General features: G+C 41.5%; 1 protein-coding gene across 4 annotated transcripts in view; it reads left to right on the top strand.

Moving 5' to 3' along the window:
• The first annotated feature begins 419 nt into the window (after positions 1–419).
• atrx (ATRX chromatin remodeler) overlaps positions 420–22,989 on the top strand; it is a 32,628-nt gene continuing 10,058 nt past the window's right edge. The window contains exons 1-29 of one of the 4 annotated variants that reach the window (XM_006781552.3): positions 420–650; positions 2,528–2,589; positions 2,681–2,730; positions 2,856–2,971; positions 3,058–3,138; positions 3,703–3,812; positions 3,923–3,990; positions 4,102–6,029; positions 6,578–6,650; positions 7,086–7,228; positions 7,329–7,493; positions 7,607–7,721; positions 7,813–7,912; positions 8,196–8,372; positions 10,045–10,186; positions 10,311–10,420; positions 10,657–10,803; positions 10,886–11,063; positions 11,423–11,560; positions 11,657–11,832; positions 11,926–12,043; positions 15,909–16,039; positions 16,303–16,397; positions 16,516–16,655; positions 18,396–18,546; positions 18,631–18,731; positions 19,510–19,618; positions 19,761–19,938; positions 21,439–21,630. In XM_006781552.3, the coding sequence (XP_006781615.2) occupies positions 635–650; positions 2,528–2,589; positions 2,681–2,730; positions 2,856–2,971; positions 3,058–3,138; positions 3,703–3,812; positions 3,923–3,990; positions 4,102–6,029; positions 6,578–6,650; positions 7,086–7,228; positions 7,329–7,493; positions 7,607–7,721; positions 7,813–7,912; positions 8,196–8,372; positions 10,045–10,186; positions 10,311–10,420; positions 10,657–10,803; positions 10,886–11,063; positions 11,423–11,560; positions 11,657–11,832; positions 11,926–12,043; positions 15,909–16,039; positions 16,303–16,397; positions 16,516–16,655; positions 18,396–18,546; positions 18,631–18,731; positions 19,510–19,618; positions 19,761–19,938; positions 21,439–21,630 (5,310 nt within the window). In that variant the 5' untranslated portion in view covers positions 420–634. Of the gene's footprint in view, positions 655–1,111; positions 1,266–2,527; positions 2,590–2,680; positions 2,731–2,855; positions 2,972–3,057; positions 3,139–3,702; positions 3,813–3,922; positions 3,991–4,101; positions 6,030–6,577; positions 6,651–7,085; positions 7,229–7,328; positions 7,494–7,606; positions 7,722–7,812; positions 7,913–8,195; positions 8,373–10,044; positions 10,187–10,310; positions 10,421–10,656; positions 10,804–10,885; positions 11,064–11,422; positions 11,561–11,656; positions 11,833–11,925; positions 12,044–15,908; positions 16,040–16,302; positions 16,398–16,515; positions 16,656–18,395; positions 18,547–18,630; positions 18,732–19,509; positions 19,619–19,760; positions 19,939–21,438; positions 21,631–22,989 lie in introns of those variants that run through there. The other 3 variants (XM_035910163.2, XM_006781554.3, XM_006781553.3) reach the window with 3 other exon arrangements.

The raw sequence follows: 22,989 nt of genomic DNA, 5'->3' as shown, positions 1-22,989 counted from the left end.
AACTTAGTACATTGTCACATTCTAACGTTGTGTCATATGTCTTTATAATATATAACTTGTCAGTTCTACTGCTGAAGATTAAACAGTGGTTTCCACCTTTTTTGTAGCTACATGCCTTATATTACCTTTCCATTGTAAACTTTTGAGGTTTACAATGGTATGTGTATTTAGATCCTACATGTTGTGTATTTAGATTCTACATGTATATTTACTTGAACTACTGTCGTCCTCGAGAAAGATGTATAGAAATTGTGTGCTGTACACCTTTATCAGTAAGTAGGCTTCAACAGGAATGACAACCCAGCCAAAAGCAGATGCCGCTCTTGTTTTTTATGGAGGAAATGTTTGCTTTCGCTCGGAGGATCAATCAGCTCCGGGGAGCCTGGACCATTCAGAGCGCCAAAGCTCACGAGCCGGTCAGCCAATAGGAATCCGCACAGGATTGAGGCTAGATGCGCCATTTTACTGCGTCCACAGCCATCCGGCAAGATGGTCCCCCTGCTTTGTCTCCACTGACCGGAGTTGTTTCGGTTTTCTCTTGCTTCTTCTTGCTTTAACACTAGTGAAAATCTGTATGCTCGACTGAGCTGGGCTGCCTGGGCCAAAGACAAAACCAGTGTTTGTCAGTCAAGAAATGACGACGGCGAGAAGTAGGTACGAACACTTGTCTTGTTTGTTTAGACAAGTCAGTTTTGCATTGATTGCCGTGCTTGCCTTCGCTAGCGGCGAGCCGGGCCATAGGAGCCTATTTGCTAGTTAGCAAGCTAGGCTAGCTTGGTTGCAGCCGTTAGCTGCGCGGCCGGTAATGCTCAATTTCGCGCACACGCTTATTCAGACGCACACATGCGCATACAGGGATGTTTGTCAAAGTGATCAAAATCCTAAATGTGATTGATTTTTTTTTTTATTGAGTGGTAGTTTTCGTTGTGTTAATTGGAGCCAGCTAAATGTTGCTAGCCGGGATGCTATACAAGGCAGTGCCAGTCTGCGGGTAGCGCGCGGGTTGGTGTCATGGCATCGTCACAGGGAGAAAAAGGCCTGTGCATGCAGCGGTGCATGCCCATGCACTGGAGCTTGTGCGAACGGCCGAGACTGCAAGGTTGCCAGGGCAACACGGGGGCAGTGAAAAGAAGTAGTTCTGTACCAATAGTAAACGGGCTAATATTAGCAGAGCTGAACTTGCCATCCCTGATAGTCGACACTTTGTGACTTGTCAAAACCCGGAAAGACTTCGGTGAGGATAAAGAAGCTGCAAATACAGATAGGTGGGCTCTTATCTTTCTCCCGCGGAAGAACTGAGTAAGAATCGTACGGCCGGCTGCTGCTAGCAAGCCCGGGTGATTGTTCACCACATCTCGTAGCATCTAATCAGCACGTTATGATGACGCAAAAGGGGCAAAATAAACAGCAGCGGCTCTGTCTGCAGAGCGGCATGCTCCAAAGATGTGCCTATAAAACATGCAGGTCACAGCGGTATATTTAATTACATGATTGTGCGGACTCGCAAAACCTGCGGTTTGGCTTTGTTTTCATCAGGAGCTCATTTAGCTGCATTTAGTTCAGTTTTGTCGGAGTTTGTTTACGGAAGACCGTGCACATAAATGTTGGCATAGCTTTGTTTTCATGCTGTGGTGTACTGGAAATAATATATAAATAAAATCACCGTTAGAGAAACAGTTGGCCTATCAAGCAAATACAGATTGTTTTGGTCTGAGTTGCGCACTTTGGGAGACATCGGCCCTTTTCTGAATATCATAAAGCTAAATGCCACTTTCACCTTTCTTACTTTCTTAAAGCCTCACTCAATACACTCATGAAGAATAACGCCATAGTTATTAAAAGAAAAGCTCTGTTGCGAGTGGCTTTATGTGGGAATTTTTTTTTTCTCTTGTACTTGTCTACATCCGCCAACCACAGGAAGCATAGACCTAGCAACCGTTAAATTTCACCTGAAGGACATGAAAGATTACATCCTGTCACAGTGTCAAGAGCTGGAGCCTCTCATCATAGTAGATGCACAGTGGGGGGGGGGGGATAGTAACTACTATAAAACAAGGGGTGGGACTATCCTTAAAAAAAAGAAGAAGAAGTAAACAGACCATATTTTGGTGTTTTGGCACTTTGAGCACCACAATGCAATTACAATGCCCTCCTTTACATTTTCTGAAGCCATCCAATGGGCTGGACACCTTACCTTAAAGAAAGATTTAATGTGTTTGTCTTTTGTATCATACTTGTGTCTGCTGCTGTTGATATTCTTGTTATTCTATATTTATAGTAGTGATATGCTGTTGGTCTTGGGCTTTATACAGAGCAGGGCACCATGGTACAATAGAAGATCTGAAATGTTTAGATTGAAATTAAAGACAAAAGCTCAGTTTAAATGCAGAATGTGAACATAGATTCATACAGTAAATGCATGTAGCTGTACTTTTTTTAAATGTGTTTTTTCCCTCTAGTTTCTGACTGTTCTGTCAGATGTAATATGGAACCAGAATGCAAACTTTTTTTGTAAACGTTTTTTCAGGTAAAATGAGTCTGGCTGCTTCAGAATCACACCTAGACCAAATGGCGGAAAAGGAAGAAGAGGTAAGTTCACCACTCGTTTGTTTTAGACTTTTTAAATGTTTGAAACTTGTTAATTCTCAAGCAATTAAAATATATTTTATATCGTTGCCAGCCTGGTAGCTCAGCAGAAACTATGAAGCCCTCCTCTTCTCGCAACAAGAGGTGCGGAGCAGATTTCTTAAATGTGTCAGCCTTTTGTTGTTGCTTATGCACTTGTATGCGGTCAAAATAGCTCGCAGAGATGATGCAGATTGAAATGTTAAAGTTGATTCCCTGACTTATTGCAGGAAGCCCACCTCTGTAGCTAAGCACACGGACCAGAATGGATCCGAGTCCTCGGCCGAAAGTGAAGGTGCCACTTCTGACAATCCTTCAGACAATAACACGGGGAGTGTTTCTAAAGGTATGAACTGTACGAAGGTATTTCTGAATTTTTATTCAAGATGTCATGGATGTCTGGGTTGCAAACGGAGCTGTTTTGTTCTTCAGGCACTTTAGTGATGAGGCCAGCTGGGAATGAAAACAAAGGTGCTATGAAGCTCAGAGTGGATTTCAAACAGAAAAAAACAGGTAATTATATTTCTGATTAAAATGTGTGTTTACAGTGTTTCTCACAGAATTAAATCTGATTTTTGGCATGTGTGGTACAAAAAGAAGTGTAAAAGTAAACGTACATTGTGACAATAAATAAGGTAATAGGAATCAGCTGCTTCTTCAGTGAGTTCCTCGTCTAGTGGATTGACTCATACTCCAAAAGTGCAGCTGGCAACAGTAGACCTGATTCTCCTGTTGCCAGCTGCAGTTCACAGAGTGCAGGCACGTGACCTCAAACTACCATGAGAGTGATCTGCCTAGCTTGCATTTAAATAACTGGAGACAGTAATTTAACTGGTTAGAGGCAACTAAACTTTTAAAGTAAGGGTGAGGGCATTGGAATTGTGTCATTCTCTCAGACAGAGGAAAACATTAATATATGCTTGGACAGCTGCTAAAAGAATGCTGACTTTTTGTAAAGTGCGTGGGGGGGAGAGACAGATTTGTCATATTGACCGTTGAAAGTGAACCTGGATAAGATTTTAACGTAAATGAAGTGGATTGTGAAAGTGATGTTTTTTTTCTTCCTTCTTGCTGTAGATGATGCCCTGCAGAAGAAGGTAAACTGCACTGCCTGTGGAAAACAAGTGAACCAGTTCCAGCGTAACTCTGTGTTTGTTCATCCTGTGCTCAAAGTACTTATTTGCAAGGTAGAGACTCTGAGATGGACATTTCACATATTTTCATCATATTATTACAAGTTCTACCATTTTCACTATTTTTTTTTTTTTAATATTTACGTTCTTTCCTCTTCCTCCAGTCATGCTACAAATACTATACAAGTGATGACATCAGCAGAGACTCTGATGGGATGGATGAGCAGTGCAGGTACACTACACTAATAAAACAGTGAATTTCTTTTAAAGTAATGTTTGGGGGAGCTTTTGAGGACCTCATTTGCTATTTGCCCTCAAACCATGTTAAATATTTTTTCTGCAGGTGGTGTGCTGAAGGCGGCAAACTCATCTGCTGTGACTACTGCAACAATGCCTTTTGCAAGAAGTGCATTCTGCGCAACCTGGGCAGGAAGGAGCTGTCAGGCATTACTGATGAGAACTCAAAGTGGCACTGTTATGTCTGCAGATCAGAGCCCCTCCAGGATCTGGTCTCCAAATGCAGTCGCATCATGGAGAAACAGCAGCTTAAGCAAAAGAAAACGGAGAAGACGGAGGAACGTGAGAGCAAGAAGCATAAGAACAAAGCAGCCAAAGAGCACAAAGCAGTCGTCAATGGAAAAGAACACACAGAAGACTCGGGGACCATGACATTCTCCTACAGAAAACTGCACATACCAAAAGAACTTGTAAAGAAAGCAAAAAAGCTTGTTGAAACTACAACTGGGTTGAACAATACTTTCATCCAGTTCATTCAACAGGAAGCCGAGGACCAGGGAGATAGACCTATCAGGTATCGGCATTTGAAAGCCTTTAAGGCCGTGCTTTCTGATTTGAGAAAAGCTCACAGTGCTTTAGAGGAGGCTTTGGAGCCTGAGTTTAGAAACATGGAGTTGCAGAATGGCAATGAAGGCCAGCACGTTGTTAGAAAAAGCACTAATGTTGAGGCAGTTGCAGAAAATGATACCATGGACAACACTGCAGATTCGGTGTTGGAGCGCGATCCACCTAAAGAGGTGGATGAGGAGACGCTTCAGGAGCAGGATGTGGAAAAAGATCAGGTGTCAGAACAGAGTGAAATGAAAGATCACCAAACAGAAACTGACGCAACCCAAAAGACAATTAAAAAAGAAGTTTGTGAAGATGGGCTGGTGTCTGCTGGTGAAATGTCCTTAGATCATGATATTATGTCTGTGCCGCCTTCAGTTCCTGAAGAGCTTTTTCAGATGGTGGAGAGTCTTGCAGATTCTACAATGCTGTCACAGGCTGACACATCCTCGGTCACCGATGCCGAGTCACAGTCTAATGGAAACCCAGAAGACACTCAGCCCCAGCCCAAGGTAAAGAACCTTATAGTGAAACTGACTCCTGTCCCAGTTGTTACAACGTGTGGGTCAAGGTCATCCAGGTCCAAAAACAAAGAAAAGGGCGGCGAGATGTCAAAAAAGTCTGAACAAGAATGCGAGGAGGAAGAAAATGCAGCTTCTGATGAAGTAGATGGAACCAAGAGCCCACCGCCCAGCCGTCGCTCTAGCAGAGTGAAGACTACTCCTTTGAGAAAGCAGACTGAGAATAAGGACAAGAATGTGTCCTCTGACTCGGATTCAGAGTCAGAGGAAGATCACAAAGACAAGGTCAAGTCTTCCAAGAAATCCAGGAGCACTAAAAAGGAAGACGAGAAACAGGCCAAGGCTTCTGATAAAAAGACAGCTGACTCTGATTCGGATGAAGTTCCTGATGTACTGATGGAAAAAGCCGCAGCAGGCGACAGCACTGATGAGGGAAGCGTCAAATCTAAAAAGCATTCACTCAAACTAAAGCCATCCACAGAAGACGCAGAGAAATTGTCCAAACGCAAAAGGAAGTCTGTAAGCTCCGATTCAGACCTAGCAAGTAAAGGTAAGAAAACTTCCAAGAAGAAGAAACGGAACGGCTCGGACTCCTCAGACTCGGACTCTGAGGAGAAGGACAGTAAAGCGCGTGTAGCGAGGAGGAGATCTACCCGTGTAAAGAAGCAGGATGACACAAAAGAAGAAAGCAAAAACTCACCTGAGACGAAGCCGAAGAGGTCCTATGAAAAGAAGTGCAAGGGAAAGGGCTCTAGAACATCCTCAAAGCTACAGTTGACCTCTAGTGATGAGGAGGAAGAGGAGGCTGAAGGTGCCTCTGGGGAGGACAGCGACGAGCAAAAGATCAAACCTATTGTGGAGGATAACGTTTTGGCAGGCAGTGCAGCCTTTATTCAATCCTCAGGTACACCTGGAAGTTTTGCAACATGAATTAAATAAATGAAATGTGCTGATGAATGTGCTTCAGGAGGACAGAGATGTTTTAAACTTTTCTTGTAATGACCTGCATGGCCTTCAGTTACTACTACTACTACTTTAACATTTAATCTTTAACCACAGCGGAAACAACAGCATCTTTTTGAGCTATTACCATCAAAGCCAACAGTTTTGACCCAAGGCAGTTCCTCTTAAAGATATCTCCAGTTTATATCTCCTCAGCCAGAATTATTCATATCAGCAATTTATTTCTTACTGGAACTGTCCAGCTGTAGTAACCTAAATAATTGCGACATTTAGCCCTGACTTCTGTTCAAACTCTGTATTATACTTCCATATACATGGGATAATTTTGATTACTCTCTTTATTCTTGTTAAAGTCATCTACAAGTTCATGGCAATATAAAAGAAAATTGTGAAGGAATCATTCTAATTTAGCAATTTTTTATATTGATAATGTCTTTCATCTGTTTAAATGTTGGAGAGGTTTGCTATAATGTGTGGTGTTTTGTACAGGAGATGAAGTGGACACTAAAGAGGGAATTACTGGGTTTTGTGATGACGATGATGACGACGATCCTGAGAACAGGTACTTGTAAAAGAAATTGATTCTTCCAACAGGCATCAAGTGGGTATCAACATCATTCAGTCCCAACAGTGAAATGCGAGGTTTAGCGTTAGCAGATCGAACAGCTGCATTTGTCATTTTTATAAATTGCAAACAAAAACAGCTAGGAAATTGTTCTTCTTTCATTTCAAATAATTGACACTGTCTGTAAGGCTACACTGGTATATCAGTATTTTTTGCAGTGTTTATAATGGTGTTGTAGTACCAGTAGTATTCAGTTGTTACATTGAAACAATCTCAAAGGAGAAACTGGTGTTCGAATGCTCTGATTTATATTATATTGCACTAACTTTACAAGGTTCCACACAAATGTTTTATTTGTTTGTTCATTTTTGGAGGGGCTAGAATGTTTTTGTAAAATCAGGTTTTTATGATTTTATTTCTCTTTACCTGCAGGATTGCAAAGAAAATGCTTCTTGCCCAAATCAAATCGAACTACTCCTCGGGAGCAGAGAGCTCCTCTGACAATGAAGAGGCAGAAAAGGAGGAGAAGTCCTCCAAGAAAGTTAAAAAAGAAAATGAAGAAGACGAGCAGCAAGGTAGAAATTTGTTAAATAATCCTAGGATTTTATTTATTTATTTTTTTAATAATACTCATCTTCATGAACATTTTCAAAACATTTTTTTCTTTCCATGAAGATGATGAGGATACAGAAGACTCTGGCTCTGATGTCGAGGTGAAGAAGAGTGGCAGACGCCATAAACTGCTTCGTCATAAACTCTCACTGAGTGAGGGTGAATCAGGAGAGGAGAAGGCTGCTGGGAAAGAGAAGAAGAAGGGCAAGAAGAAGTCAGGACGGAAAGGTTTGTTCTGAAATTATAATTCAGTCTCTGTGCCACGTCCTATTTGAGGTTAAAATATTTGAAGAAGCTGTTAGATGACAGGTTTTCGTTTTGTTTTTTTATTTGCATTTCAGTGGACAGCGATGACTCTGCAGACTCAGACTTTGAAAAGTCAGAGTCCAGTGGAGAGTCGGCCGTGAGTGAGGTGGTTAGCGACTCAGACAATGAAGACAAGCGTCGAAAGACCAGGTAAGAAGAAAGAACTCCAACCAGTGGTGGTGACTTATTTCACTGCTGGTGGAGCCGGACAAATGTAGTATTGTTCTTTTTATTCCTGCAGAGCTGCGAAGAAGAAGGATGATGAAAAACAGAGAAGTTATGCTCAGAAGAAGAAGCGACGCAGGATCAAAGTTCAGGATTCTTCTTCAAGCAATGAGAAGGTGTTTTAAATGCAGTGCACTTGGTGCTCCTAAACTGTCCCAAAGCTTCTTTTTTCATAGTAGGATTACTAGGTAGAGGAAATGGAGCCATGTGAAATTTACCAAGTCAAGTCATGCACGACACTTAAAATGTTATTTAAACTTACCCTGGAGTGTGTTGTGTGGATTATTGTGGCCACAAACCAATCATGGGGCTGCTCAGCTACTGATCTTAGGAAGTGCTCCCCCCCCCGTGCCTAAGGGCTGAACATCAGAGGGCTGAACTTGATGTTCATTTCCACAGAGTGGAGAGGAGGGCGGGGAGGACCAAGATGGAGAAGGACGCAAAGGCCGAAAGAAGATCCGCAAAATCCTGAAGGATGACAAACTGCGGACGGAGACGAGGGATGCTTTGAAAGAAGAGGAGGAGAGGAGAAAGCGCATAGCTGAGAGAGAGGCACTCAGGGAGAAACTTCGAGAGGTAAAGATGAAATGTGCGGCTGTTATCGGGAATATAGACTCGATATTCAAAGCCCTGAGCTGTTGTAGGAAGTGGAAAGAAAATGAAGAGTTTCCACTCAATATTAGTTGTTGGAGGATCTAATGATGAGCAGTACGTTTCATTATTTGCACTTTATACTAAATCAAATCATGTGTCTTAAGTTTTTCAGATCAAGCAGTTGGAGAGTCTGCTTTGGAAGTTATAGTAATTACCATAAAACAAATATATGAATCAAAGATTCAGAAAGGTTAGTGTGAAAAGATGGGCTGTCAACTAGCTTGTGAAATACACTGGTGTGAAACTAACAGGGATCCTGCACTTTGACGGTTGGTGTGTATGCCAATGCAAATTTATGTTTAATAGGCCAATAACACATTTCCTGACCAATCTCCCTCTTACTACAAATTTAAACTTGGCACAAATGCTGGTAGGTTAGAACTCATCACGCTGATTTTGAGTTGGTTCTCAGTGGTGGGAATGCTGCTGCAGTGTGGGTGGTAAATGGCTACGAATAAAGAAAAATCCAGAGTGAAGTCAAGTCGAATGGATATGTTTTTTTTGGTAGAGAAAATAAGAATTACAATAAAGGGATTTGCTAAACTGCCATGTGGACCATTTAGTCACAAATTTAATTGTGATAACATTTTTGTTATTGGGATCTATAGTGTGTGGGGTAGACTTGTTTTGTGGTGCATGACATTTGAGAACCATTAAACCTCTTCTTTTTTTGGTGGGGGGGTCGTCAGTCAGATGAAACTTGCAGAAATTGTCCTGCTAAATAAAGTCTGACTGTTTCCTCCTGTAACTCCTGCATATGATGTAAAATGTTCCTGGTGTTTGCACCAGGACTCTCTGGCAGCTGTGGCCTTTGAACCACTCTGCTCATCCTCTTTTGCCTGCAGTGGCACAAATTTTTTTTTTCTTTTAAACCTTCATCTAAAAGAAGCTCGTAGCAGTCCGCTGATGGCTGCCTCTGGGAGCAGTACTGCGAACAGTAAGTGGGTTGGTGGAGCTGCTGGTCCAAATCAAACATTTACTGGAGAGAAGCAGATGTTGGGGAGATGAGGGCCACACAGAACCACAGCATGCTTCACAGCTGTCTCCATTTTTGTTTCTTGTTCTCTATTATCTCCCTGTTGTATTATTGGTGGTTGTGTTAGCACTAGCGTTAGCATGGTTTTATAACAGCCTGTATGCATCCAGCATACAAAGTGCCAGTTGTGGTGGCTACAATGGTTGCCAATATTAACGACCCATGTAAAAAGTCAGCCATGTGCTCATAATTCAGGGGTAGCTCTGCTGTTAAATACATTTAAAGGACATTTTTAGAAAATGAAAGTGTAACGAGCAGCAGGGTGTTTCCGTAAGTACTTTATTTTTTTATTAAAATGAATAAAATGCGCCATGGTTTAGTCAGAATTGCCAAAAGTGCATGATGGATTTTTCTCTTAATTTGTGAAATTGACCATGCATTATCCTAAACGGGCTTCCTTCACATACACAGACATAAAGAGAGCGAGGTATTTTGTTGAAGATACAAAGTGAGAAATTTAACATACTGGAAGAATTGGTGATATATTTCTTTTACTTAAGACGTTATTTCCAGATTTTAGAATTAAAATAATCTTTTTGGCTCTTCTTCATTTTGCAGGTGATTGTGGTGGAGGAGTCTTCCCAGGTTGTCTGCCCCATCACTACCAAGCTGGTGCTGGACGAGGACGAAGAAACCAAAGAGCCTCTGGTGCAGGTGCACAGGAACCTGGTGACAAAGCTCAAACCTCACCAGGTTGATGGTAAGGACACAATGCACAAAGAATTTTGAACCGGTAGGAGCTGGAGAAAAAAAAAATAAGCAAAGCAAGCCTGAGGTGCTTGGCACTGATGTTTCCTATCGTGTGTGTTTTGTGTCCCTGTCAGGAGTGCAGTTTATGTGGGACTGCTGCTGTGAATCGATGAAAAAAATTGAGAAGTCTTCTGGCTCTGGCTGCATCCTTGCCCACTGTATGGGCCTGGGAAAGACTCTGCAAGTGAGTTACTTGGCTTATATTGTCTGTGTTCATTTTCACTCTTGTGCAAACTACACCAGTTGTGTAATGCAATGTTTTTAGCTGCCCCAAACTTACAGAAATGACCTCCTGTGGAACCTTAGAACAGCACAGAGAAGCAATTGTCAAAATCAGTGCTTATATTAAAAGGCAGTCTGATAAAAATGTTCCAAAGCTCTGTGCTGTTGGTGCAACATTTGACTCGTTTTGTCCTGTAGGTGGTGACATTTCTTCACACGTTGCTGCTTTGTGAGAAGCTCGATTTCACCACAGCACTGGTGGTTTGCCCCCTGAACACTGTCCTGAACTGGCTCAATGAATTTGAAAAGTGGCAAGAAGGAATGAAGGATGAAGAGAGTTTAGAGGTAATGGGTTGCCCTTGTGACCTTTCAAGCCTTTTCTGTTTCCAGTGCGTTGCTTGCTTAGCATATATTGTGTGCTCAACAGGTAACTGAGCTGGCCACAGTGAAGAGGCCACAGGAGCGAGCGTATGCCCTTCAGCGATGGCAGGAGATGGGCGGTGTTATGATCATGGGCTACGAAATGTACCGAAACCTGACGCAGGGCAGGAACATCAAGAGCAAGAAGCTCAAAGAGACTTTTCAGAAGACTCTGGTAGATCCAGGTAGAGTGATTTTTACGTTACATGTTATGGACTTAGGTTATCTTTCTGTGCTCCTAAAAATCAATCTTGTGGTCCAAATGATCCTTTTTTAAACTCATATAAACTAAAACAAACATTCACTTTAAGTGAGTACATCTCTGGCTGAATGTAGACTCAGTCCTGGGGTTGTTTTTTGCACGTTAGCTGTTCTAATGTGGCCACATGTACCAAATTAGCCAAACTGTTTTCATTTTCTTTTGTTTACATCTGAGCCTGTTACTGGTAAACCCCTTTTTTTTGCGATGTGCGTGCCATTCCAGCGGTGTGACCTGATCTGAAATTGGCTGCATTAAAATTATCCTTGTGTTCATTTTTACTAGGGCCAGACTTGGCGATCTGTGATGAAGGCCACATCTTGAAGAATGAGGCCTCTGCTGTGTCCAAAGCAATGAACTCGATCAGGACGAGGAGGAGGATTGTGCTGACTGGAACGCCGCTGCAAAATAACCTTATTGAATGTGAGACTTCCTGCTATCATCCATGTGAATCATTTATATGGATGATTTTTGTTTACTTTTTAAAAATAACTTTTCTGACTTTTGTCTCCTTACCAGACCACTGCATGGTGAACTTCATTAAGGAAAACCTGCTTGGTTCAGTTAAGGAGTTTAGGAACCGCTTTATTAACCCCATCCAGAACGGTCAGTGTGCCGACTCCACCCTACAAGATGTCCGGGTCATGAAGAAAAGAGCTCACATTCTTTATGAGATGCTTGCTGGATGCGTCCAGGTATATATTTAAAAAAACATTTTTATGTTTGAAATGATTCTCTCAGGCCTCCTTTGACTTCCTGCTTAAATAATGCATTTGCTTTTCCTACAGAGAAAAGATTACACTGCACTCACCAAGTTCCTACCTCCCAAGCATGAGTATGTGTTGTCAGTCAGAATGACTCCAATCCAGGCTAAACTTTACAGATACTACCTGGAGCACTTCACAGGTGAGAACCAAGCTTTAGTGCAGTTTGTTTTTTGCTTTGTTGATGTTCAACAACCCTAAGTTTTAGTCCCAACTAGAGGAAAACTCTTTGGTACTAAAATTGTGTTAATTTAACTCCCCATATTTTTCCCATGGTTATACACGCCCTGCTGCAGTGGCTCTCTGCCTCACCAGTGTGGGCCCATGGTGCAGTTTGACAACCACTGCTTTAAACTATTTGGATCTTTGGGGGTTATGAACAGCAGGGACTCTTGTGGCTGCTAGCAGTGCTTTCCCAGTGACAAGTCTGATCTGATTGCTCATACAAAGATTTAGACCACGCTTAGACTAAAACAAAATTAGGGAATTCGACTGGAAAACATGTATAGGCTAGGACTAGGTTAAATCCTACTGCGGGAGTTCTGTTTCTCTTGAAAGTGCTCTCCTTACTGGATTTGCTCAGACAAGGTTTTTAGATAAATGGAGGGTCTTTCTGGTGGCGCATTGTTAAGTCATTTAGTGAACTTTTCCTCTGAGAGAGTGTGTGTGTGTAAGAGTGGCAGCTGGCACAGTGCCGCAGGCAGGGTTTAAGCCCAGTTTCCCACGTCTCCCTAATGAAGAGCTCTGGGAGTGAGGGAACAGAGGGTGTGGGGTAAGAGGGGAGGGATGTGTAGCATAAAGGGAAGGGAAAGAAATTTCTAGGGAGAAGGGGCCAGAGGTTTTACACCAAAAGCAAAAACAAAGAACAGGAGGGCTGGTATTTAAGAACAGGAGTGTTTGGAGGGATTGTTGGTATGTGTTGTGGCTCATTAGGCTGGGTTGTCCACAGTGCTGATGTTGTGACAGAGGATTTAGTGTTTTAAAGTGGTGTCTTCAGACTAAAGACCACCACGGGTTGTGGTGGGAATAGCCATAAATATTCTCTCCTTTAATTCCACTGCTTATGTAAAACTTGAACTAACTTCTGATGTCTTGGGGTCAGTGCAGGTCAGCGTCCCGAATAGGTACGTTAGTGTTTTAGCGACTGCTTTTTGCTCTAGGAAGCAGCTGATGGAGCAGATTATAAGGCTAAGAATTAGCTATTAATCATCGGCTTTATTGTGTTTTTGTGGTTTCAGTGTTCATTCCTTGAGAAGAATGATTTGCACTTATTGCTTGGTTTTAGTTTTGTCTGTATAATTACTTTGCTTGAATTTGACTGTGCAGTGCATTTACAAAGTTTTCAGGCCGTTGCACGTTTTCCACATTTTCAGACTAATCTAAAATGGAGCGAATTCATTTTATTTTCTTGTCTGTCTGCACACAATACTCAACCGTATTCAAACAAAAACAGGTCTTTGGGTATTGTGTAAATGTAAGAAAAATAATGAAATGGCTAATTTGCAAGTATTCCGACCTTTGCATTTGTACTTTGTTGTTGAAGGAAGTCTTGGCAGCTGAGCCATCCTCAAATCTTATTAAAAGTGATCTCCCATCCTTCTTGGCAGAAAAATGTAAAAAAGTCAACCAGGTTTGATGTGCCGATAATGTGAACAGCCATTTTCAGGTCTCTCCGGACATGCTTTGTTGAGTATTTCGTTGATGTCTGTACTCTCTAGCTCTCAGAGGCGATTTTTATCATCTTGGCTCAGGTTGATCTAAATGGTGAGAGAGTTTGCCCTTTTAGGAATTAGAGGGGGAACATGATGCTATAAGACGACGAGAGCAAATAATTGAGTTAAATTTAATTCATATAGTACCAAATGTCTGCAATAATCAACTCGAGGAGCTTGATATTGTAAGATAAGCACCTTAAAATAATTGAGAAAACACCCCAACAATCAGACGACCCCCCCTATGCGCAAGCACTTGACAATAGTGGGAAGGAAAAACCTCTGACAGAATCAAGCTTAGGGTGGGGCAGCCGTCTGCTATAACCAGTTGGGGTTGAGGGGAGGAAGACAGGATAAAATACAGCCTGTGGAAGAGAAGTCAAAGATTAATAACTAATGCAGCACAATAGTCTTGATGATAATCTTTTTCATAACATAAAACATTTTTAGAGCTTAACCCAAGCCACTTTTGTATCTATCTGGCAGCACCTTTTAGGTCATTAGCTTGTTGACGTGGACACTTTAGAGCTCTCAGGATCTCAGAGTAAAGTTAGACTTTTTTTTTTTTTTTAATCCATTTTTTGTATGCGTCTGTCCAACTAATCTCCCACATTATGTAACAGAAAAACTGTCACAGTCAGCCACCGCTGTGTTGACCTGTAACAACAGTGTCAATGAGGCATTCCTGAATTGTGGTTTCCACGATACATGCTGTTGGATATTGTGACCAAATAATTCAATCTTTGTTTCGTCAGACAAGACGATATTTCTTCTAACTGTATGAAACTCATTAAGGTTCCTTTTGGCAAACTCCCAGCAGGCTGTCATGTGTCTTTTAGACAGGAGCGACTTCCCCCTCGCTACTCTTACTATAAAGGCCTGATGGGTGGAGCGCTGACCTCTAATCAACTTTTTAAAGCATCTTGAGGATAATTGATAAAATTAGAGCTCAAATGTGAGTCTCACTCCAAATGCTGTTTTTGCTTTGTTGTCTAAGGAGCTTGGAAAGAAAAGCGTCTGGACTTCTTTAGGTTTCTTGAAGACGTTTCACCTCTCATCCGAGAAGCTTCTTCAGTTCTAGGTTCTTCAGTTCATCAGTTCAGTTCCTAGAACTGAAGAAGCTTCTCGGATGAGAGGTGAAACGTCTTCAAGCAACCTAAAGAAGTCCAGACACTTTTCTTTCCAAGCTTCTTAGACTACGATGACCTGGATGACTGAGAACCTTCACAGATCTTTTGCTTTGTTGTTTTTTCAGTGTTGTGTGTAGGTTTAAAATTAAGAGTTGAATCCTTTTTAAGATGAGTTGGGATTGCTTAGAGCTTGTTCACTATAAAAAAAACAAAAAACAACAACCTCCGAGTACCAATTAAATATTTTGTTATATCCCCCTCTGACACTCTGGCCAGCATTAATCTGTATTAATTGTCAAATTACTGTTGACCTCAGCTGTGTGAAGCTTCCATATCTGTTTACTGTGGAGGAGTCCAAACCTGGTTAGTCAAGGCTCATTTGTTGTTATGGCTGGCTAGTTGTGAGCAGTTCAGTTACTGGGGAGAAATGCATGTTTAATCTGCTGACGGTAACAAACTGTTTAATTATTCCGACTAAACAACTTATGCACGTTTTAGACAGTTGAGTTGAGGCACGGGGTGTGGAAGGAAGATGATGAAGTGGATACAAGGGAGAGAGGGAGTAGTGGTGGAAAAGGTAGAGGAAGATGTGAAAAAAGAAGCGAATGATAATGTTGAGGTTTCAGAAGAAGGGATAAGATCCAAGGAAGAGGCGGTACAGTGTCAGTGCAGATGGGAGATTTTGAACCACCATGGACTGCCACTCTTACTTCTCCTTCCATTCAACCCTGTGTAGTTACAGCTTAAAGGCTTAATACTGACAAAGGTGTGAATTGTGTTTCTAACAATCTCAAAACAACCAAAATATATTTTTTTAATTATTAAAAACAAGAGTTTATTTATTTATTGTTTTAAATTGTTTGATGATGGGCTGTGAAAACATGTAAATTTAAAGCTCTTAATGGATCATATGTAGTTTGAAAGAGTGGTTTGTGATCCTTAAAATTAAAACTAAATTATGATTGGTGTTCTCAGAAATTTCTTAGTTAAGTTTAGCTGTCTGTCAGTTTGTCAGGTTTCCTCTTTTTGAAAGATTACAGAGAGTTAAACTTAGTTGCTCCTGTTCTTATCGTCTGTATGTATAAAAGGTTTAAGAGCATGCTGTCAGGTACGTAATGCAAACACACATCCATCTTCTCCCTCATATTCTTTCCCTTGCGTGCAGGTGTGGGGAATGCTGTGGAGGGGAGCCGGGGCCGCGCGGGGACCAAACTCTTCCAGGATTTCCAGATGCTCAGCAGAATCTGGACCCATCCCTGGTGCCTTCAGCTGGACTACATCAGTAAAGAAAACAGGGTAGGGCTGGGGAAGACTAGACTAAACCACAGCAAACACTGACTGAAAAACTAGAAATACATTCCCACAAATTGCGCACACTGTAGCAAAACAATAGAAACACATTGCTGACAGGTCACGCTTCGAGCAAGAACACCACATACTGCTACTGAAGCAAAACTTTTCCCCTTATGCATCGTTTTTGCTGCCCAAGATCGAGCCCTGCGTACAGCTGACCTGCATTGCTGCACAGTTGAGTCTCACACAAGTGTACTTTCCTGCAGGGTTTCTTTGACGAGGACAGCATGGACGACTTCATTGCTTCAGAAACAGAAGAATCCTCAATGAGTTTGACCTCTGAAGATGAGAAGATCAAAAAGTAAAGTCATGTTTGTTTGTTATTTAATTCTTTATACAGATATGACATAATTAAACTGCTTTTCTACTCGGCATCTTACTCTTGCTAACCCAGTCTTGCTGTGCCTCCTGGCTAATAGGAAAAAGAAGCAGGGAAAAGGGAAAAAGAAGGGATCTGACGATTCGGACAGTGATGATGTTGAGGTCATCAAAGAGTGGAACACCAGCTCTCGTGGCAGGAACGGCGAGGGCCGAAACAGAGCGGAGTCTGTAGAGGAACGTGAGTGTGCAATAACACACAGAGGGGACTACGATTGATTGGCTGGGTTTAAGAGGGTCATGAACTGTACTGCATGGTTGGAAATCTATATAACATTTCAGGCTCTGATTCAGTCCTTCCTACTCTCTAAGTAATTAGTTAGTGAGAGGGGAATCTGTTTTATCAGAACTGACCTCAGGGAACCACGCACACTACCTGCTTGTCTGTGAGCCCAGGTAAAAAAAAAAAAGAGCCTATATTCAAGCCTTTTTATTTTATGCTGAAGTATAACAGGCTCCGAGCTGATCCATTTGCCCTTGTCCTTATTCATTCCCACATACTGAGGAGTGATGATTATATTGTGATATCCTTCTGTTTTATTTAGAAATTAGGAGGCTTCACATCCAGCTGCTGCTACAGGCAGAAGCTGTTGATGAGTGCGCCTCTCGGTATAAACAAATATGAAATGCACGCATTTCCATCCCATTCTGATGAACCCGATGTCTCCATAGATGTTTTGACTTCTGTCTTTAATCCAGGATGATTTGATTCAAACTCTTTAAACACATTTTTAGCTATAATGTGAGAATTTTTATGCCTATTAAGAAAAAAAATCAATACGCTAATTAAGCAAAAGTTTTAATTAAAGGCCTAATAGAATGACATGGAAAAAGTGATGACCTTTTATACCTAAAGGGTCACACCTGAAAATACCTGGATGTAAACTGGAACTTTACTGGTTGGTAGGGATGAGCAGCTACTTGTGGGTTTGAGTGAGAGTCTAAAATCTTCTGTTTCCTTTAAAGTCAAAGATTCATGGAGATACAGTATATGGATCAAAGTACAGAGCCATCTATACATCACACCTACTGTAGATGCTCGGTCATAGAAACCTGTGAAATGAGGCAGTTTCTGTGCTGAGGTTAATGCCAGAGGAGTTTTGGAACTCTACAGGTTTTAAGTGCGAGTCTTGGCGACTTCTGTGTGGCTCAGCGCTCGGTGACCCGGCTCTGTAGCATTTTGTGGTCTGCTGCTTTGTGGATGACTTGCTGTGGTTCCTAAACACTTCCACTTTGCAGTAACACCACTTACAGCTAATCGTGGAAAATGGGGGGGGGGGGGGGGGAAATCACAAGATGTCTTGTTGCGTTGGTGGCATCCTATTACAGTACCACGTTCTTCAGAAGGACTTGTTCTTTCATAAATGTTGGTAAAGGCAGACTGCATGGTTAAGTGCTTGATTTTGTACACATGTGTGGGACTGGCCGTGACTCCAAAGGTACACTATATCATGCACCAGCAGTTGTACTGCATAATACTGAGAGAGCTGTTTAAAGGTAGCTGTAACTGTCATGTAATGGAAGATGGTCTGGGACAAAATTATGACAGTGCCAGAAATGTTAGGATGATCATCTACTACCCAGGTCCACTAATCACTTCAAAATGTATCAAATCAAAATGATCAGCATGATATTGGCATCATTGTGTTATGCAAAAAAAGCAATTTTGCATATGCAGATCTAGCAGTGGCAGTAGAAGCTTGAGTTTGGAATCACTAATAGTATCCAGGTATTAAGTGCTTGGTTGAGTTTACAGACATATTAAAACAAAATAAAAAGAATCATTTTCACACACTTTACCACTGTAACACAATAGACAACCATGTAATAGTGGGCCTCAGCTTTGGAAGCTCAGTGTCTGTTACAGGCTTGTTGTTGTCAGATGCATGTAGGCTAATCTGTAACTCTGTATTATAAACAGCTCGACCCTCTGGCTCCGCACCAGGAAGTCCCACTGCTGACTGGCACAAGGAGTTTGTCACGGAGGCTGACGCTGAGATCCTGGAGCACTCAGGGAAGATAATGCTGCTTTTTGAGATCCTGCGCATGGCTGAGGAAGTAGACGACAAAGTGTAAGTGTGTTTGTACTGTGTGCAAGCGTAGCCTTTGTCAGTTTGCAGTGTCATTGCAAGGCGTGTCTCTGTGTTTGTCTTTAGGTTGGTGTTCAGTCAGTCTCTCATCTCTCTGGATCTGATTGAGGATTTCTTAGAGTTGGCTTGCAGAGCTAAAGATGAAGAGAAAATTTCTCCATACAAAGGTATGTTTTGGGCATTTTTACATAGCATTACACTATGCAAAAATGAACCTATGGCCTGTTACTAACTTGCTAGACTTAGCCAAGCACTGTTTAGTATTATAAGCGAGTTGAGATTGGCAAGCTTCATTTTGTCCCAAGATTCATTTTTGTGGTTTTACACTGCGCTTTTTAAAGTGACGTGTGTGTGAGTGAGTGTATGTGTGTATGAGAGAAACTGTGTTAAAAATTTTTAACATGAGCCTTGGATAAGGATGAAGCATTTCCATAGAAATGCAGGTTTTCGACTCATAAGTCAACCCACATGCAGCATGTATTCTTACACAGGCTGGTGTGCTTATTACTCTTAAACACACACCGACACACACACACACACACACACACACATTGCCGCTGGTGTAAGGTCATGTTCCTAATTAAACTTCAGCAGCTGTTTTTGCTTTCATTTTGAAAATGATTAGACCTTGACTTTTTATTCGACAAAAAATGTTTGCTCAAGGGTTTGTAATTTGTAATGAAAAGATCACAGTGCCGTAATTGGAAACATGCTGAAATGTTGGTTATGAAGGCTGGTGGGAGGGGTTGGGTTGGCCATCTTGAAGGCTAAACATGGCTGGCCTCTAACCAACACAGCCATCTATCTGCTGCCTGTTAATACCAAAACTAAGTCCCTTTGACAAGCAAAAGGCAGCACTGACGCAGATACATGTGCTTTTGAAGTTTCTGTTGAACGTAGACGGCAGATGGCAAATCAGATTTCGTTCCTCTCATGTTTGTGAAGGTGAAGGCAAGTGGTACAGGAACATTGACTACTATCGTCTGGACGGCTCTACCAATGCCACCACCAGGAAGAAGTGGGCCGAGGAGTTTAATGACACCAGTAACACAAGGTGACGTCTTTGCTGTGTTTACAAAATGCAAAATGATGACAGCGACTTTGCAAAAAAAGAGCATGAGAATCTTAAAGCAACATTTTTGCACGTGACCAGGATATAATTGTGATGTCTCCTTTTGTTCCATTTTCATACACAGAGGCCGGTTGTTTCTCATATCTACAAGAGCTGGTTCACTTGGCATCAACCTGGTGGCAGCAAATCGGGTCATCATCTTCGACGCCTCCTGGAATCCATCCTACGACATCCAGAGTATCTTCAGGGTTTACCGCTTTGGGCAGCTTAAGACTGTCTACGTCTACAGGTTGCTTGCCCAGGTGAAGTTTAATAAAAGTCAATACATTTGCAGGTAAACTAGCCTCCAATAACCAGCAAGTAGGTATAAGACTTTCATGAGTATAAACAGTTTCATGCAAGATGCTCTGTATAAATTGTGGCTTACAACATTTATCAGCAAAGCCAGTAAACGTTGAAAAGCCACAATAAAGTATAAGAATGGTTTAACCTCCTAAGACCCGAGCTCTTCCATGGCATGCATTTTTAATTTCTCCTTGATATTTGGGCATATTGGGACCTCATGAATGTAAAAACAAAGAATTGCCAGTTTTTTTTGTTTTGTTTTGTTTTTTAACCTGATTTTTGTTTCTAAGAAAGATGAGAGCCACATATGAGGACATTCGTTTTAATTTTTGATAGAACAGGCCCTTGTAGAGAAAAATTAGTGTTTTTAGGTACAGACAACCCAAAATGTGATGTCCACATATGTGGACGCCAGGTCCTAGAAGGTTAAGGTGTCAACAATTAAGACTTGTGAAATTCAGCTAGAGATGAGCTGCTGTTGAATTTTTGGGACCAATATTGACTTTATATATAGATTTCGATAAATACATGGCTAATTAGGTGACTAATGCAGCATCGGTGGGCTGGGAAGTTGTGGGTTTGCTGACTTGAGGCATTGAACTGTAGGTGGTGTTCGGGCAACTCTGTTTAACTTTTTGACTTTTGGTTTCACTCTGACCATTTTGAATTTAGCTGAAATATGAGACACTTCTTCTAAAGTCTAGCTAGTGTGTTGTGAGTGTAAAATAGCTTGAAGTGCTTACCTTTCAATCAGCCAAATGCTACGCGCTGACCGAAGAAATCTAGCATGCTAGTTAGTTTCCTGTGATGGCAAATGTATAAGCGATGTTGGCCAAATTTCCAGTATATTGGTCAATTTTTAAGTTTTTTCCTTTCAAACATTCTAAACAGACAGATTTCTGTTACATTTCTTTTGTATACTTACTTATTTACTGTTGCAGAGTGCCCTCTGGTGGACAAACTATGCAACATTAACACAAAACATTGCTGAAGGGCATTTCTCCCATCTCTTTAAATGAAGAGTTGGCAATTTTAATTTATTGACTATTAAAAATACAATAGAAAAGCAAATAAATCTGGTCAGTTAATATTTGCTATCAGGCGAAAATCGTTCGGGTTCTAGTTCCAAGTAACTGCACCAATTTGTGTTGAGCTGTTAGGCTAATACACCTCTTTGAGTATGGCAGACAATAGAATTGGATTCATGCTGGGCAAACTATTGATGACCTAAATCATCATTTTACCTCATTAGGAAATGCAGATTGGTAATAAACTCACTAAACTGTACTTGGAATTCTTGCTGCATTGTGCTGCACTTGATATTGATGCCTCTGTGTTCATCCAGTATAGGTATCATCCAGTGGTGGGTGCCTGTGTAATTCTGATTGACTCCTGGGTCACTTGATGTTTTTTAAACCTCCGTTTTTTGTTCATCTCTTTTCATTCTCCTTTTTTAGGGCACAATGGAGGAGAAGATTTATGAGCGGCAGGTAACCAAACAGTCTCTGTCATTCCGGGTTGTGGACCAGCAGCAGATTGAGAGGCACTTTACGATGAACGAGCTGGCCGAACTCTACACCTTTGAGCCAGACTTGCTGGATGATCCCTCTGAAAAGAAGAGCAAGAAAGCCACACCCATGCTTCCTAAGGTGAAGATGCATATATTGTATGTATTTTGATCGAGAAGGTGGGCTTTCAGTAACCCTAACCCTAAGTTAAATTGACTATAAATCAGACATGTAATTTGGCTTTGATGAATCATTGACTGAGAATTCATGCTTTTCTTTGAAGGAAATGTTGAAAACAGGCTGAAACCTATTAACAGTAGTAAAATAGCTTTTTTTTTTTCTCCTTCAGCAAACATGGCACAGGATGCTATTATAAATGCCAAGCTTGTTTTTTTTCCATACTTTCAGCGAGTAGCTTGTTCTTCCTTTTGAAGTTTTGCGCTTCAGTGATAAACTGTTATTTAAACCCAATGCCAGCTTGTATCCTGCTTAGCCTCTTTCTGGGATCTCAGTATTTCTTCTCGTTTCCTTTCATAATCCTGCCCTCGCCTCTTCTCTTCTTCTAATGCAGGTGCAGTGTCACTATTTTGGCCCCCTGGGGTTTAATAAGAACACAGCCCTTACATGGGCCATCCAGCCCAGCACAGCTGCACAGATCTGTCTGTTTACTGCTATTTACTAAATAGTCTTCCCATTGCAACACTCCTGCTGCCCTGCCATAAACCTGCACTCCTCTTTTTTTCATTCATTCCTTGCTGCTTTTTACTTCTCTGTTGATCTTTGAATTACTCCCCTCCTTTCCCACTCATTCCCTTTTTTGAACTCTCTGGGTTTATTCAGATCTGTTTCTTAAGTGGTTTTACCTCTTTGTTTTGGTTTGACCCGGGTTACTCTGCAGAAACTTGTAAACAGACAGGTTTAAAAAAAAAACAAAAACCCCACTGTATATACAGCTTGCATGCTCTTTCATTGGAGAAAAGTCCTTACAGTTCACCTTCATTGGAAAATGTTTTTGTTATATTTTTTATTGACATTAACAGAATAATTTGCATTTGCCACTCTCTTGATGAGTATTATCAGGTAGGAGCAGTGTGAGAATCCCCTCAGTGAGCAGCTGCTATAATTTCTCCCACCACATATATTCCTCTAAACCCAGAGTAGCCTACTTAGAGCGCAGCAGAGCACAGTTGGAGATCTGAAGAGGAAAGATGTGTTCACTGAGCTGCGGCCTGTTAGATGTGTATGATCTTTAACGAGCCCAGTGACATTTATATGACACAGTATTAAAGACGGAGAAGCTGACAAGTTCTTATAAAGCCAACCTGTTTTTGGCCAAGGGGTTAACTATGATGTGGCAGCAGGACTGCAGTATTACGGAAGGAATTTGCCATCTGGAATGATGTGAAGATGAGTCAGACACCCTCCATCATTTTCAGCCAAGAACGAGAGAGCTTGTACTTTCTTTCCCCCATTTCTTCACACTGTGAAGTGCAGGGTTTT

Source organism: Neolamprologus brichardi, chromosome 2 (genome assembly GCF_056152115.1).
Source record: "Neolamprologus brichardi isolate AB-2024 chromosome 2, ASM5615211v1, whole genome shotgun sequence".
Taxonomy (NCBI): Eukaryota; Metazoa; Chordata; class Actinopteri; order Cichliformes; family Cichlidae; genus Neolamprologus; species Neolamprologus brichardi.
This window is presented reverse-complemented; position numbering and strand designations above follow the sequence as displayed.